Consider the following 12,910-nt stretch of genomic DNA (forward strand, 5'->3'; position numbering starts at 1 on the left):
ATCAATTCCGACCGTCAGCTTGTGCTCTATGAAGACTCGTCTGAGACTCCGACTTTCCCGAATTTCTCAGGGCATCATGGTCATGATCTTCATCGCCAATTTTAGACCAGATTGTATCTGTGCCCTTCAGCCACGGCCTCATAGGATGTGAGCGCAATGCATCAGACTGCCCTGAGCGATGTGGTTGCTCCGAATCCTCGTATGATGGTTCGCTGGGCTTGGAGCCAAAGCCGAGAGATTGCTTCACACTACGCGGCAGTCCTGATTCGATGATGAGTTTCGACAGGCAGGGTACACTGAGAATGAAGAAACCGCATGTCATTTCTCCGCAGGCCCAGAATAGTAGTGGGCCGATGAGGTACATGGTATCGGTTGTGTTGGCGAAGGCGACGGTGTGGGAGAGGCGGAAGCATGCGGCGACGGAGGCGCTGGTAGAGGATGATGTTAGTTGGATTTCATTGTCAAGTAATGAATTTGAAAAACGCACAGTATACCGACGCCGAAAATGATTGAGACTCCGATTTTCTTTTGCCAATTCATTTGGAGACGCCAGATAATTCGCTGTGGGAGAAAGAACATGGTGATATCTGAGGCGACCTGGACGCTGGCAGAGGTGAGCATCACGTCCGGAAGGGAGTAGCATTTGCTTGGAAGATAGAACTTCCAGATAGCTTCGTGAGGCCTGCATTGCATGTTTAATAATAGGATGCACAGCACACCCCATACACACTGCAGTGTTATCACGGAGACACATCCCCACCAGAAGGCGTTCCTTGTGCGGTTGAGAGGGACGAAGATCCTGCACCAATCTAGTAGGATTGCAGTCTTGATGAGAGGCAGGACGGCCGAGTAACAGCATCCGTAGATGAGAATCAACTGGTGAATTAATGGTCAACTGCAATGCCGTTTGCCTGCAGGCGGGTCAACGTACATAAAGAGGCCTTATGAGGTCTTTGTTGTGTAGATTCCACGTATGAACGTAATACCCTGGGGTGTAGATCAAGGCATACCCTGCGTAAGCTGTACCCCAATAGGCGCCCTAGATGGAACATTAGATTAAGTACAAGCTAGTAAAGGAACCAGTGTCAAGCAATACATATGCACCAATCATCAGCACTATTGGAACAGGGGATTTTGGTTAGTCTCGCTCTTTCAGTGAGCAATAGAAGGTGAAGTGTGAAAGCATCACTCACCTTCCTCGATACCAACCCTTCTATCCAACCATAATCGAGCAAAGATTCGCAAGAGAAAGCATATTGTGAGTACAACCGTACAGAAAGTCGTTACCACCCAAGCCAGCGTATTGCTATTCGGTGGGTTGTCAAAATTTGCGGTAACACCGGACGGAGCTGCCAGAGCTGGCTCATCGAGGAGAGTCGCCAGTGCTTCTGGTGACATCTCGCGCAAGACAGGTTGTCAACAATGGCACAACTTCAGACATGTTCGAAATCCGAGAGAAAACTTAATGGTTGTGGGGTGTCGAGGCTTCAAATGTCACTGCGCATAAATCCACGCATGAACTGTTTGATCGTCAGTGTGATAGGCCCAATTTTTGCGATTACGGACCGCTCAGGGGGTGCCGCAACTTGGTGCCTGCTGCTAATGCAAGGCGCACACACACCATTCGCCTGGGCCGTGGACTGATTTTGACGATGCCCTTTTTCGGGATGGTCGCGCTTAGCGCACTTGGTAGCTACGTTATTTTAGGGCGATATAGGATGCATGCTGTATACTACATGAAGGCTGGACCGTACGGAGTACGTTACGTTTTATAAACGAGTAATCTAGCCCTGATGCTTTGCTCAGAGTTTGAATAAGGTACTTAATGTTGCGTACCGGCTGGTCGTGTGAATGACCTGGCCTGTTGATCACGGCCTCTCAGTTTGCGGCACACGACGCCCTGTGGAGATGAAAGGATCACAGCTTATCGCTTTCTGGAATAGTGACAGGAACGGCGTGACACTTAATCTAATAGAGTAGGTGCAGTGGGACACCAGGATAAGCGATGGGCTCGCCTTGCACCGGAACCCTGCCGCTGTGGAGCCGACTAAACTGCGACTAGAGCATAGACGACTAAGAAAAGAGTCCGCTGTCGTTGGCAGGACGCTAACATACCGGAAACGGGCCGTCGAGACCACAGACTCGCAGTAATAGTTTGACAGGTCCCAGGTGGCTTGGATCCTTTCTGACAGCCTCGTTTTTGACTGCGCAAGCCGTTCGAAATGACCCTGTTGAACCCCGACCTTCGCTAACTGGAAGGAGTGATGGCTGCATTGGCCCCTTGTTCCCGTCATATCACTTCTGTTTTTTATTATGTGTAGATTAGCTTGATCAAGACTTTACCGATATTCCTCCGCCAGTCTGTGGCTTCGTCGAAAGTCTCCTTCTTCTATCCTAGTTAAACTCCCACGCCGTTAGGCCGTCTCCACTTTCCATGCAGCATGTCATTCCATAAATGCTCTCGGTCCCCGCGGGGTTCCCAGTCTTGTGCGACAGTTCATTCCCTGCCACCCCAACGAAGTCATGACCCTTAGTGAGTCTTGAGATATAAAACCCCAACTCCATGGCGCACAGGACTAACAGCACGGTTGTCTCAGACAGCACAGCACAGCCTCCCGTTCGGGATGAGTACCCACAGCGTGCGGACTTGCGCCGCATGATGAACCAAAACCCTCTCCCGACTCTGCCCCTTGATCTGATCGATCCGTCGGCCATGGTTGGTGACGAAGCAACAATCCAAGCACGCGGCGTGTTAAACACTTTGAATAATGCATTGGCCATTGGCGATATGAAAGCCTTGGAAGGTTGCTTCTATGCAGACCAAGCATACTGGAAGGATCAATTGGCTCTGACATGGCACTTGCGCACATTCAGCGCTCCTCGTACTATTGCTGCAAGTCTGCTGGAGACAGCAAATCTAAGAAATGTTCTCGGTGGTGTTGAGGTTGACGGAGCTGCCGTGTTTCTTCCGGCCACACCGGTTCTGGTAGGAGTCTATTTGGTTCACTTATTTGCGACAAGCACTGACCATGTATTTCCTCGTTCAGCAATTCATCGATTGTCCGCTCGTTTTTAAGACACAATCGCCTTCGGGTCTCTGTCGCGGTAAGATGTTGCTACTGCCTGTTGTAAATGACGAGCAAAGGATCGCCTGGAAGATCTGGATCTTGAGCACTAGACTCGAGAGCTTGGATGTGCAACCAGAGGATGAAAACCTACTACAGCTCCCCGGGAGGAAACTGAATGAATCAATGGATTTCGAAACCGATGTTTTTATCATCGGTGCAGGAAATGCGTAAGACTCGGTTCCTGGCAGCTTTTTGATTATTCGCTAAACATATTTAGCGGAGTCGCTCTCTCCGCACGTCTGAAGGCGCTGGGAGTTGAGAGCGTTATAGTCGACCGCAACCCTTGCCCTGGTGACAATTGGGCCCTTCGATATGACTGCATGCAGTTCCACATCCCCACAGCATTCTGTGAGCTTCCGTACATGTGTTAGTCATCTCTGATCACTTCTCCTTACTTGATCCATATACAAGAGCAATGCGTTAACCCAAGCAGGCTATGACAAAGAGCTTCAGACTCCTCACCTCCTTACGCGCCAGGACCTGGCTTCACAGGTCCGTCGTTATGTGGAGACATTTAGTTTGAATACTATCCACTCCGTCAAAGTCCAGTCGACAGAGTACGATGAGGTGGCTAAAAAGTGGCATGTTACTTTTGCGTCACCTGCTGGTCAGCGCAGGGCTACCTCAAAGCACCTCGTCATGGCAACGGGCATTGGGTCTCAAAAGCCTAACATGCCACAAATCGCAGAGCCTCAACTGTACAAGGGCATCAATGTTCACTCGGCCGAGTACAAGAATGCCAAGCTACTGCGAGAGCAGGGAGCAAAGGTATGTCTGTTTCAAAAATTCCGATGAGAATCCCAAGCGACGCTAACCGTACAAGTCTGTAATGGTTATTGGCTCTGCAAATACAGCATTCGATGTACTTGCCGACTGCCACAAAGCGGGCCTTGATGCGACAATGGTCGTTAGGTCCCCTACTTATATTGTGCCGCTCGAGTATGTCTGTGATAAGAACAGTCTCGGTGCGTATGATGGTGGCGTCGATGCGGCCGATAAACTTATACTATCGCTGCCTGCAGTCGTGGACGGCCAGCTAGCCCGTGGTTTGTTTGCCATGCTCGCTGCGAACGAACCGCAGCGATACGCTGCACTTGAAGCAGCTGGCTTCCCCGTCCTAGATAGCCGAAACCCAGACTGCGCATTGATGCATAATCTGCTCGAGCGTGCCGGCGGACATTATGTCGATGTCGGTGGCACAAAGCTGATCGAGGAGAGAAGGGTTAACGTAAAAGCGGGGGTCGAACCTGTGGCTTATACGAAATCAGGTCTTCGGTTCTCCGACGGTAGTTGTGTTGATGCGGATGCTATTGTTTGGTGTACTGGTTTCTCAGATTCCAACATTGTAACAACAGCCACGGAGATTCTTGGTGGGGAACCGAGCACCAATGAGTCGGCAGGTGAAGCTGAACCTAATGGGAGCGAGAAACGGATCCTCGGACCTCGAGACATTGCCTCGCGCTTGGATGCGACCTGGGGTCTTGATGAGGAGGGCGAAATTCGTGGCATGTGGAAGCGACATTTGAATATTGACAACATCTGGATTATGGGAGGTTACACGCAGCAGCACAGATGGCACTCGCGCACCCTCGCGCTACAGATTAAAGCAGCCTTGGAAGGAATTCTTCCACCAGCTTATCGGCATACCGCTGCGGTGGAAACTGCGGACGTGAAGGCTTCGCTGTGATTCCTATCTTTGTTCGGCTTTACGGGTTACTGACTCCATACGTAAATATGTTCAGTTAATTTGGTTACATCATGATAGTGATATATACATTCATACTATTCATGTCGCGCCTGCATCATCCAGCTAGTCGCCACAACAAACTTTCACAGATGATTGTCATTAAAACCAGCGAAAGACCCATACAACGATGAGATGCCGTATTATCTGAGTGCAGATATCCTTCTCTGGCAGACCATTCATCCCCACATGCAGGACAATGACTTGACGCTCCGCGATATAGCCCGGCCCGACACCGTTCAACGTTTACAAAATCATACATATCCTGACTGCACCTGTCCTTCAACTTCATCTTCTTCACCCTTCTTGGCCTCCTCCTCCTCTTCTTTCTCCACATAATCTTCCCCTTCCTTCTCATCCTCATTCTGCCTTCCTCTCCTCTCCATCTGCTCCAGGAAATTCGCCCAAAACCTCGGCTTCACCTTTCTCTGCAACCACTCCTGATCCTCCGGGTGCTCTGCCATATAATCAAGTTCACGTCTCGATAAGAACTGCGCCTTCCGCAGTCTTCTCCGGACAATATCTCGCATCGGCGGTATTTCCCCGCGGTCGAACGGGCCCGGTGTGAACGGGATGTCTTTCAGTTCGGCTTGAACGTCTTCGCTTTCGAGGATATCTGGCTTGGGGATGCTGAAAGAGAGTTCGTTAGTTTACCTCTGATATTCCTTTCTGGGAAAAGAGTGGCAGGGAACATACAACTTCTCTCCATCCCACGTCAAACACTGAATCGGCACTTCCTCGTCCTTCCCATCCGGGGCGTCCCCATAATCCAATAAAAAGAAACACACCCGGTTGTTGTACCCGAAGTCATCGCCGTAGGAGTACCAGCGTTGCAGGCCTGGCTCGAATGGATAGTCCCAGACATGGTTGCAGGTTCGGTCCAGCATGGAGAAAACCTTGTCGCCGTAGGGCTCGCCGTTTGCAATGAGGTTGTCTGAGGGGACGAGGTGGGTGAGGGTTTGCACGAGGACGCGCATCGGAGAGGGGGTGAGAACTATGGGTGGAAACATTCTGAAAGGTGCTCTACTAATAGTGTAGGAGGTGTTAGTAGTAGTATTAGAATTGAAGAAATTCCGGGGTGGAAACTGCGAATATATGTAAGTTTGCTAGGTAGTTAATGATAGACCGCTCAAGGCTTGAGAGCGTCTACAGCTGGTGGTGTGCTGGGGTCGTGGAAATGATGCCCGGCGCTTACAAGACTGGGGATTGGGAAGGAGTACCGTGTTGAAAGGTGGATGATGAGGCGACTAACTAGGAAGACTACTATGCGTGGTTTGGACAGGCAGACCGAGGCGCTTCAAGAAGCACTCCAGATGCCAATGACTTTCAGCTATTTATGCTGATCACAAATCCTGCCATTATAGCCCAAGGCCTGTGTCCAAGCGTGCCGGGGATGGGCGCTTAGAACAGGGCTGATTATTATACTCCGTTATCTCCCCCCTCCCCAATGAAACCCCCACATACTGCCCATTTCGACCGCTCTACTGACCGCTCTCAGCGGCAGAACTCTTTCGACCTCGCAAAGAAAAGTACGGGTATAGGCGGATATCAGCGGATATATTTTTATACAGCTCCGGAAAAGAGACTCTGGATTCTGTTGGTTTTCGTACCGCCTTTGAGGGAACTGGCAGAATCGGTGACCATATGGTGTCTATCTCATTCTATCAGTCTGTTTGGCTCTGCTGTTGTGCTTCTCGTCGATGGAGATGCTTCTTGGTACTGCTAGCTCTACTGTGGACTGCATTACTGATGTTTTTGACAAGGTCGTATCTTTGTGGGCGCGGTTGGGGAATTTCTGCTTGGATTGCGTGTTTCTTCATATCGTGTGAGGGTGAGGACAATTAAATTGTCATATTCATTCAAGTACCACTATGCTGAATGAAGAGGCTCATGAAGAGATACACGCTAATGCTTCTGACCAGGCAAGTGTTGGTGTACATCAAGCTTCCAAGTTAACATGTCCTACGGACGCCTTCTAAAACATCATAATAGCCGAAGAAACCGTACCGCTTTGCCCTTGATAATCTGAGGTTTGGTGTACGACGGAGCTTCAGGCTCAGTACTCGAAGCAGGTACTTTTGCAACACCACGGCCGGTACCCGTAGTAAGGAGCTCACACAATTCAGGTCTCGGAAGCTCCTGGAATCGCAGTCCGGTGCATCCTCCTACAATCTGTCCATCGGACAAGAGATACACCTCGCCAATGTGTAATCCGCTTTCTGTCTCGGCCTCTTGCATGTGCACGTAGCTGGTATACTCCCGATCAGGTGACAGGTCAGCTGGGGCCCAGAGCTTCCACCAGCCTGTGCAGATGAATGATGTGTCCTCTGGAGCGTTGTCGTGTGCGTTGAGAGCGAAGCTGCCTAGTTGGATGAACGAGTCCATCCAGTACGGGCTGACAGTGAAGGTCTCACCGGTCGTGGGTTTGGGAAACTTGATTGTGGCCGTTGCTTCTCGGATTTCTTCGTACATAGTGATTTCCCGGATGCATCGGTAGCGGGGACCGTACACAATGGGTTGAGAGAAGAGTCTATAAATCATGCTGTTGCGAAGATGATGAGCCGAGCCGGTGCGGGATGCTCGTTGCAGGGTATCACATTTGGCCTGAGTGTGATGGCTTCTGTCCTTCAAGTCTTGCTTCGTAGAATCGCTCGCGTCGAAGTAGACAGTACATCGGGCATGTCGTTGCTCGTCTGGGCTGGATGGGGTCCGCGTGGTACACACGACTTCCACGCAGTTGCTTCCCTTGCTGCGTTCGGCGCGGACCTTGAGAACAGGGAAGGGTTGATCCTGTCGCACGACGAGTGGCTGAATAATTTCCATGTTGGACACATTCATGGAAGGTACGTCGGTGACTGCTTCCATTGCTTTGAACGTGTAAGAGGCAGCTGTCAAAGCCATGTCCGTGTAGACCGAGCTTGGACAGACGCCCTGGCTCAGCATGCTCTGGCCTTTGAGAGCAGAAAGTAAGGTTTGTTGCGAGAGATCCGATGAAAATGTTACCACAGATCTGTTCTCGTCATGCACTTCTTTCTCTATATTGTGCAGGGTACTGCTAGAGAAAGTTTGCACCCTACTGGGTGCAATAGGTCTGCCTCCTGTCTTGAGTGCACCATTCTTCTGATATGGGATGCCAAAGTCCTTTAAATCGAAGGAATATGTGGGTAGGTCGAGAGGCTGGAGGTTGTTGGCATAGTCTGAGTGGAAAGCTCCCCAATTTATGTCTGATCCGATTGTATAAAGTTGAGTCAGTGCCTGTGAGATGACTTCCCAGTCATCCCGCTTAGGACTGAGGGAGAATAGCATGTGTTGCCCTGCGATCGATAGCTGGGATAGAGCCATGTCAGTGCAGACCGGTGTAGGGCCGATTTCAAGCCAGAGTCCTTTCCCTTTCTCGGTAAGCTTCATTTCGCAGGTTCGGACTGCCTCCTGGAAATTGACCGGCTCTCGGCTTTGCCTTGCAAGGTAACCTGATCCGAATATTCCAGCATTCTCAATAGCATGACCCGTGAGTGTGGAAATAACTGGCATCCGTGGGGTATTGAACTGAATGGATGAGCACAGCTGACGGTACTCATCCAGTGTAGAATCCATCTGTGGTGAGTGGAATCCGAATGGCACAGGGAGGAGTCGGGTGGGTGTCCCCGCTAGGTGGTCCTTGAGCAGGCAGAGCTGGTCATGCTCCCCGCTCACGACCGTTGAAGAGGGACCATTGAGACAGGATATTGTGCAACCAGCAAACTCTTCATATTGTAGCAGTATGTCTCGAATAGTTTTGGGATCGGATCCGATGGCAAGCATGCCGTGTGCGCCCCGAGCGCAGTCGCGCTGGATAAGCTGTGCTCTCGCTCCAACCATATATAACGTGTCGTAGAGAGAGAGAACGCCTGCTACGCACAATGCTGCGTACTCACCCAAGCTATGTCCCATAACCATTTCGGGTGTAACGCCCCATGCCTGCCATGCATCAGCCAGTGCCAGTTCCAACGAGACCAGAGCGAGCTGGCTCTGGACGGGTGTCATGTCGCCTAGCTCGAGATCGTTCCGTTTAATGATATCTACAAACGGTCCGTATCCAAGCTGTGCGCAGATAGTGTTACATTCAAGCAGTCGTCGTTTGAAGGCAGGACATGTCCTGAAGAGCTGTCGCCCCATCGCCGGATATTGTCCCTCTTGACCAGTGAAAACAAATACCCGGCTTGGTGGATTGCCAACAAGATCCAGAGGCAGGGGGTCGGCGAGCTCCTTCTGCAGCATCTCCTTGAGCTGCTGGACATGACTCACTGAATATGCGCGGCGGTACGCATGATGCACGCGTCGGGCAGTTGTCGTATATGCTACATCGGCCAGTCGCGCCTCGGGCTGTGCCTGCAAAAACTGTAGAAGTCGCTCTTGATTGCCTCTCAGGGACTTCACCGTCTGTCCGGACAGCGCCACTATATGGTTGTCGCGTTGGTCAGAACCCTCTTGAGGGATATCACAGGGATAACTTTGAATGATTAATGCCTTATTGTCTCCCTGAAGTGATGCTTCGTTAGTTGATCACTCGAGCCAGTCTTTATAGTTGACTTACCGTGGCATTGGAGTCGTTGACCAAAATGCGCTGCGTATTACCCCCCGGACGAGAGTGCAGGAACACCACTCCGGATTGAGGAACTTCAACTTTGCGATTGGCCAACTGTCGATTCGAAGCTGACTTGTTATCGAAATAAGGCAGGATAAACCCCCGTTCCAGCATGAGGACAGATTTGAGCACAGAAAGAATGCCAGTGGCCTGTTTCATGCCAGAAGTCAGCTGAGCCCTGGTAAAGTCTGTAGAGAATTGCATCAGGACTTACTGCTCCTACATTGCCGACATTCTGCTTGACAGAGCCAATGCGCCGGGGCTCACTTCCTTCAGGCGTAAATGACTGGAGATTCACGATCGATTCAATCTGGTCCAGACTTTGCTCGTCATCGGCTCCAGCCACTTCTACATAGTCTAGATTCTCCGGATCAAGACGGGCTCGTCGCAGGACATCTTTCAATAGCCGTTGCTGAGTCAACACGTTTGCATGAGGGTTGGAGAGGGGATGGGCTGTATGTCTAGAGGCCACAGCCGTGATAACACCCCGAATGCGATCATTGCCCTTGAGCGCGTCTGGCAGCCGTTTAAGTATAACCACACCCACTCCTACCGAGCGAAAGTGCCCGTCCTCATTGGAGTTGTACGCCCGCTCGGACAAGAGAGTACAGCCACCAACGACCGCAATGTCACACTCACCCCGACGTAGAGCATGGTACGCCATCTCCATAGGGGCTGTGGTCGAAGAAGAGGTTGTGTCAATGGTATATGAAGGGCCATCCCACATGAAGTAATCATTTAATCCACTAGCTCCCACAGCATCGCGAAGGTAGTCTGACTCGTCTGTGGCCTGTCCAATGAAAGTACCCACGCGCCGAGAGTTGCCGCTATGAGGGGTATACCCGGCACTTTCAAGTGCCTCGTACGTGGCGAGGAGTAGCAGTCGCTTGCATGGGTTAATCTCCTTAGCCTCATCAGGAGACACGTTGAACAGGTTGGTGTCAAACAGCCCGGCCTGGTCGAGGAAGCAGCCCTGTACCACTTGACTGCTGTCCATGACACTCTTGGAACTGTTCACACAAGGTTTGACATCAAGACGGTCTGCAGGTGCCTGGAGTAGTGTCAGCTTAGAGAATCGCAGCATCTCAGTAGATTAACTCACCCTTTTACAGATGCTCTGACTGTTCTCTAGTATCTTCCACAGATCATCCGGCGAGCCGACATCCGGAAGCCGGCATGACATTCCAACAATGACGACAGCGTTATCGTCAGCATTTAAGTACTCACCCAGGAAGGATTCGTCTATCAGTGAACCGTGCTGGTCGCTCGGTGCAACAGCCACCGTAGCATTGGATGTTCTCAGACCTGGAGGGAGTCCCCTCATCATCCTATTCCAGGAAACCCTATTTTGGAGCAGATCAACCATCATGAAATGCAGCAATCCGCGCAAGGAGGCAGTGGCATATGGCATGCCCGAACTCGGAGATACCACCGTAACGTTTCGCCGGACTCGGAGGTCTGGAACCTTCAAAGGCCCTAGAATATCTTCCAAGCTAGGTCTATTAAGATGGGGCGCATGGTATGCGGCGGCGATTGGCAGTTCCGACTTTGGAAGGTTGCTAATTGAGGAATGGCGCATAAGGAGGGAGAGTGTGGATGGAGGGCCACTGATCGTCACAGATGTATCAAGCTCGGAGCTTATATACGCCTGTTTATGTTCTGGAAGCTCCTTCACTGGGTCAATTATATATTGAGCAATGCTGTAGGTGAACTTGACGTACATGTTCCTCGTTAAAGAAAGAAATCACCCTCTCCAGCTCACCAGCCGAGGCCCGCTTCACTGAGACTGCCCAACTCTGGGTCGAAGCCTCAATGCAGCGAGATCGGCGGTCCACCTGGATTGCTAGGCGCAACGATAACATAACCATGAGCAAGGACAGAGGGAGCAACTCTGCTGGTGATGGGACAGTGGCCGCCAGAGCTGCCGGGAACAACCCAGTGCAGAGACCAATAATGTGCAACCTGGCAGTTTGGCCCCACAGGAGAGTTGGGTCCTTCTCTAGGTGTCTGTTTGATGTTAGCTATGAGGAGACATACTCCGCACTGATCAGTTACCCCTTGGTGCACTCACAGAATCAGACCCCCAAGTTGCGCTACGCAGAGCAGCACGGTGGATACAACGACATCATAATCCGTTCGCTGAGCGTATGCCTCAGCCATGGTATCCATTGAATCATAGTCATCAATATTAGTGCTCTCAGTAGTCGATACACCGGATGACCGTGAGCGGACGAGACGGTCGACGGCAGTCAGGAAGTCGCGTAGACGATTGTATTGGGTTGCCTTCGCATATAACTCTTTGATACGGGTGCATGAATCACTGGTTTGGTCACCGAAGCAGAGGAGTCGTGGGTGGGCCATTTTTTGCATATCAGAGAGGGCAATGGTAAAACAAATGCTGTGTGAAGGGATGTAAGAAAAGCTGAAGAGAGACTCAATACAAGATCATTAGACGCATGTGTCCAAAAATTGGCTGGGGGCGATGCCTGTTCTATATATCTCCATGCAGTTGAACAGCTGTCTGGTGGCTGCAGATATGGCTACCGCCATTTTCAACTCTAATATTGGCAATGCAGAGGTTCTGCTGCCAGCGCATATGGTAGAAGAATAAGGTGCGCGAGCAGCCCTACGCATTCAAGAGGTCTATGTGGGATCAACAAGCCTTCAGGTCACTGCACGGTAGATCGTTGGGGTTCATGCAAGTGGGCAGTCAGTCCCATGGAGAGAGCGTATATTCTCTGACTAGACAAGATCCCAACGCTCGGGCCTGGACAGATCACAGATCGACATATTGTGCGGTCGGAGAATTTTGACGGTTACGTAGTTTGTCGGTCTCGAACAGACATTACGTGGTGATCACCCGAAAGTAAATCTTGTCTTTATTCAAACTATCTTGTCCAGTGGTGTATCCGCCCGTCCGCGCAACCCAATTGATTCCACATGGAAAGCGCCCTCTATGCTTCTACACCCTGTCCTCGCCATAACAACTAGCAGTTAGGTCTACATTCGGGAGATGCCGTACGATAATTTTCGCGACCTGTAGATGCACAAGAAGCCAATCTGTCGCAGTTCCGAAAACCAGTTTCAAAAGCACTAGTGTTGAAGCCATTTTGTTCGGCTCTATCAATTGTACTAAACAAACGGAAATCATTTCCTTCCATTCGGCCATGTGCCACATCATCGAGCTTCTCTCGGGGACTGAATCTGCATATTTGCTGGAAAACGGAAATGATCCGAGCTGCCTTTTTTCTTTCTCCCTAAGATGAAACTTTATGTGGACGGGTCGAACGGTGGCGCAGTTGAAACTCTCGGCTGAACACAGCTCATTTGTGGAGAGCTATGCCTTGATATGATACTATCACCAATAGTCCAGTCGGCAAGTGGTAAATCCTGACTTACAGTAAATCAATTTCG

The 12,910-nt window shown here is 50.7% G+C and overlaps 4 protein-coding genes across 4 annotated transcripts; 1 reads left to right on the forward strand and 3 right to left on the reverse strand.

Annotated features, from left to right (window-relative positions):
- Position 1: 1 nt before the first annotated feature.
- On the reverse strand, positions 2–1,398 carry AtWU_10699 (putative 60s ribosomal protein l36 protein; the record flags this gene model as incomplete). Its single annotated transcript, XM_035505803.1, has 5 exons — positions 2–428; positions 488–876; positions 932–1,039; positions 1,097–1,116; positions 1,194–1,398. 5 exons carry the CDS (start codon positions 1,396–1,398, stop codon positions 2–4), a joined length of 1,149 nt encoding a protein of 382 aa, XP_035361696.1.
- Positions 1,399–2,523: 1,125 nt separating this feature from the next.
- AtWU_10700 (monooxygenase) lies at positions 2,524–4,815 on the forward strand (the record flags this gene model as incomplete). Its single annotated transcript, XM_035505804.1, has 6 exons — positions 2,524–2,533; positions 2,598–2,986; positions 3,048–3,295; positions 3,346–3,494; positions 3,562–3,896; positions 3,952–4,815. The coding sequence occupies 6 exons, from the start codon at positions 2,524–2,526 to the stop codon at positions 4,813–4,815; spliced, it is 1,995 nt and encodes a 664-aa protein (XP_035361697.1).
- A 311-nt stretch (positions 4,816–5,126) lies between these two features.
- Positions 5,127–5,882, reverse strand: AtWU_10701 (polyketide synthase; the record flags this gene model as incomplete). The annotated part of the gene is made up of 2 exons (XM_035505805.1): positions 5,127–5,502; positions 5,569–5,882. The coding sequence occupies 2 exons, from the start codon at positions 5,880–5,882 to the stop codon at positions 5,127–5,129; spliced, it is 690 nt and encodes a 229-aa protein (XP_035361698.1).
- Positions 5,883–6,855: 973 nt separating this feature from the next.
- Positions 6,856–11,857, reverse strand: AtWU_10702 (polyketide synthase; the record flags this gene model as incomplete). Its single annotated transcript, XM_035505806.1, has 6 exons — positions 6,856–9,390; positions 9,446–9,646; positions 9,711–10,547; positions 10,599–11,165; positions 11,218–11,503; positions 11,568–11,857. 6 exons carry the CDS (start codon positions 11,855–11,857, stop codon positions 6,856–6,858), a joined length of 4,716 nt encoding a protein of 1,571 aa, XP_035361699.1.
- Positions 11,858–12,910: the final 1,053 nt, after the last annotated feature.

The sequence above is a fragment of the Aspergillus tubingensis genome, assembly GCF_013340325.1.
Source record: "Aspergillus tubingensis WU-2223L DNA, scaffold_13, whole genome shotgun sequence".
NCBI lineage: Eukaryota > Fungi > Ascomycota > Eurotiomycetes > Eurotiales > Aspergillaceae > Aspergillus > Aspergillus tubingensis.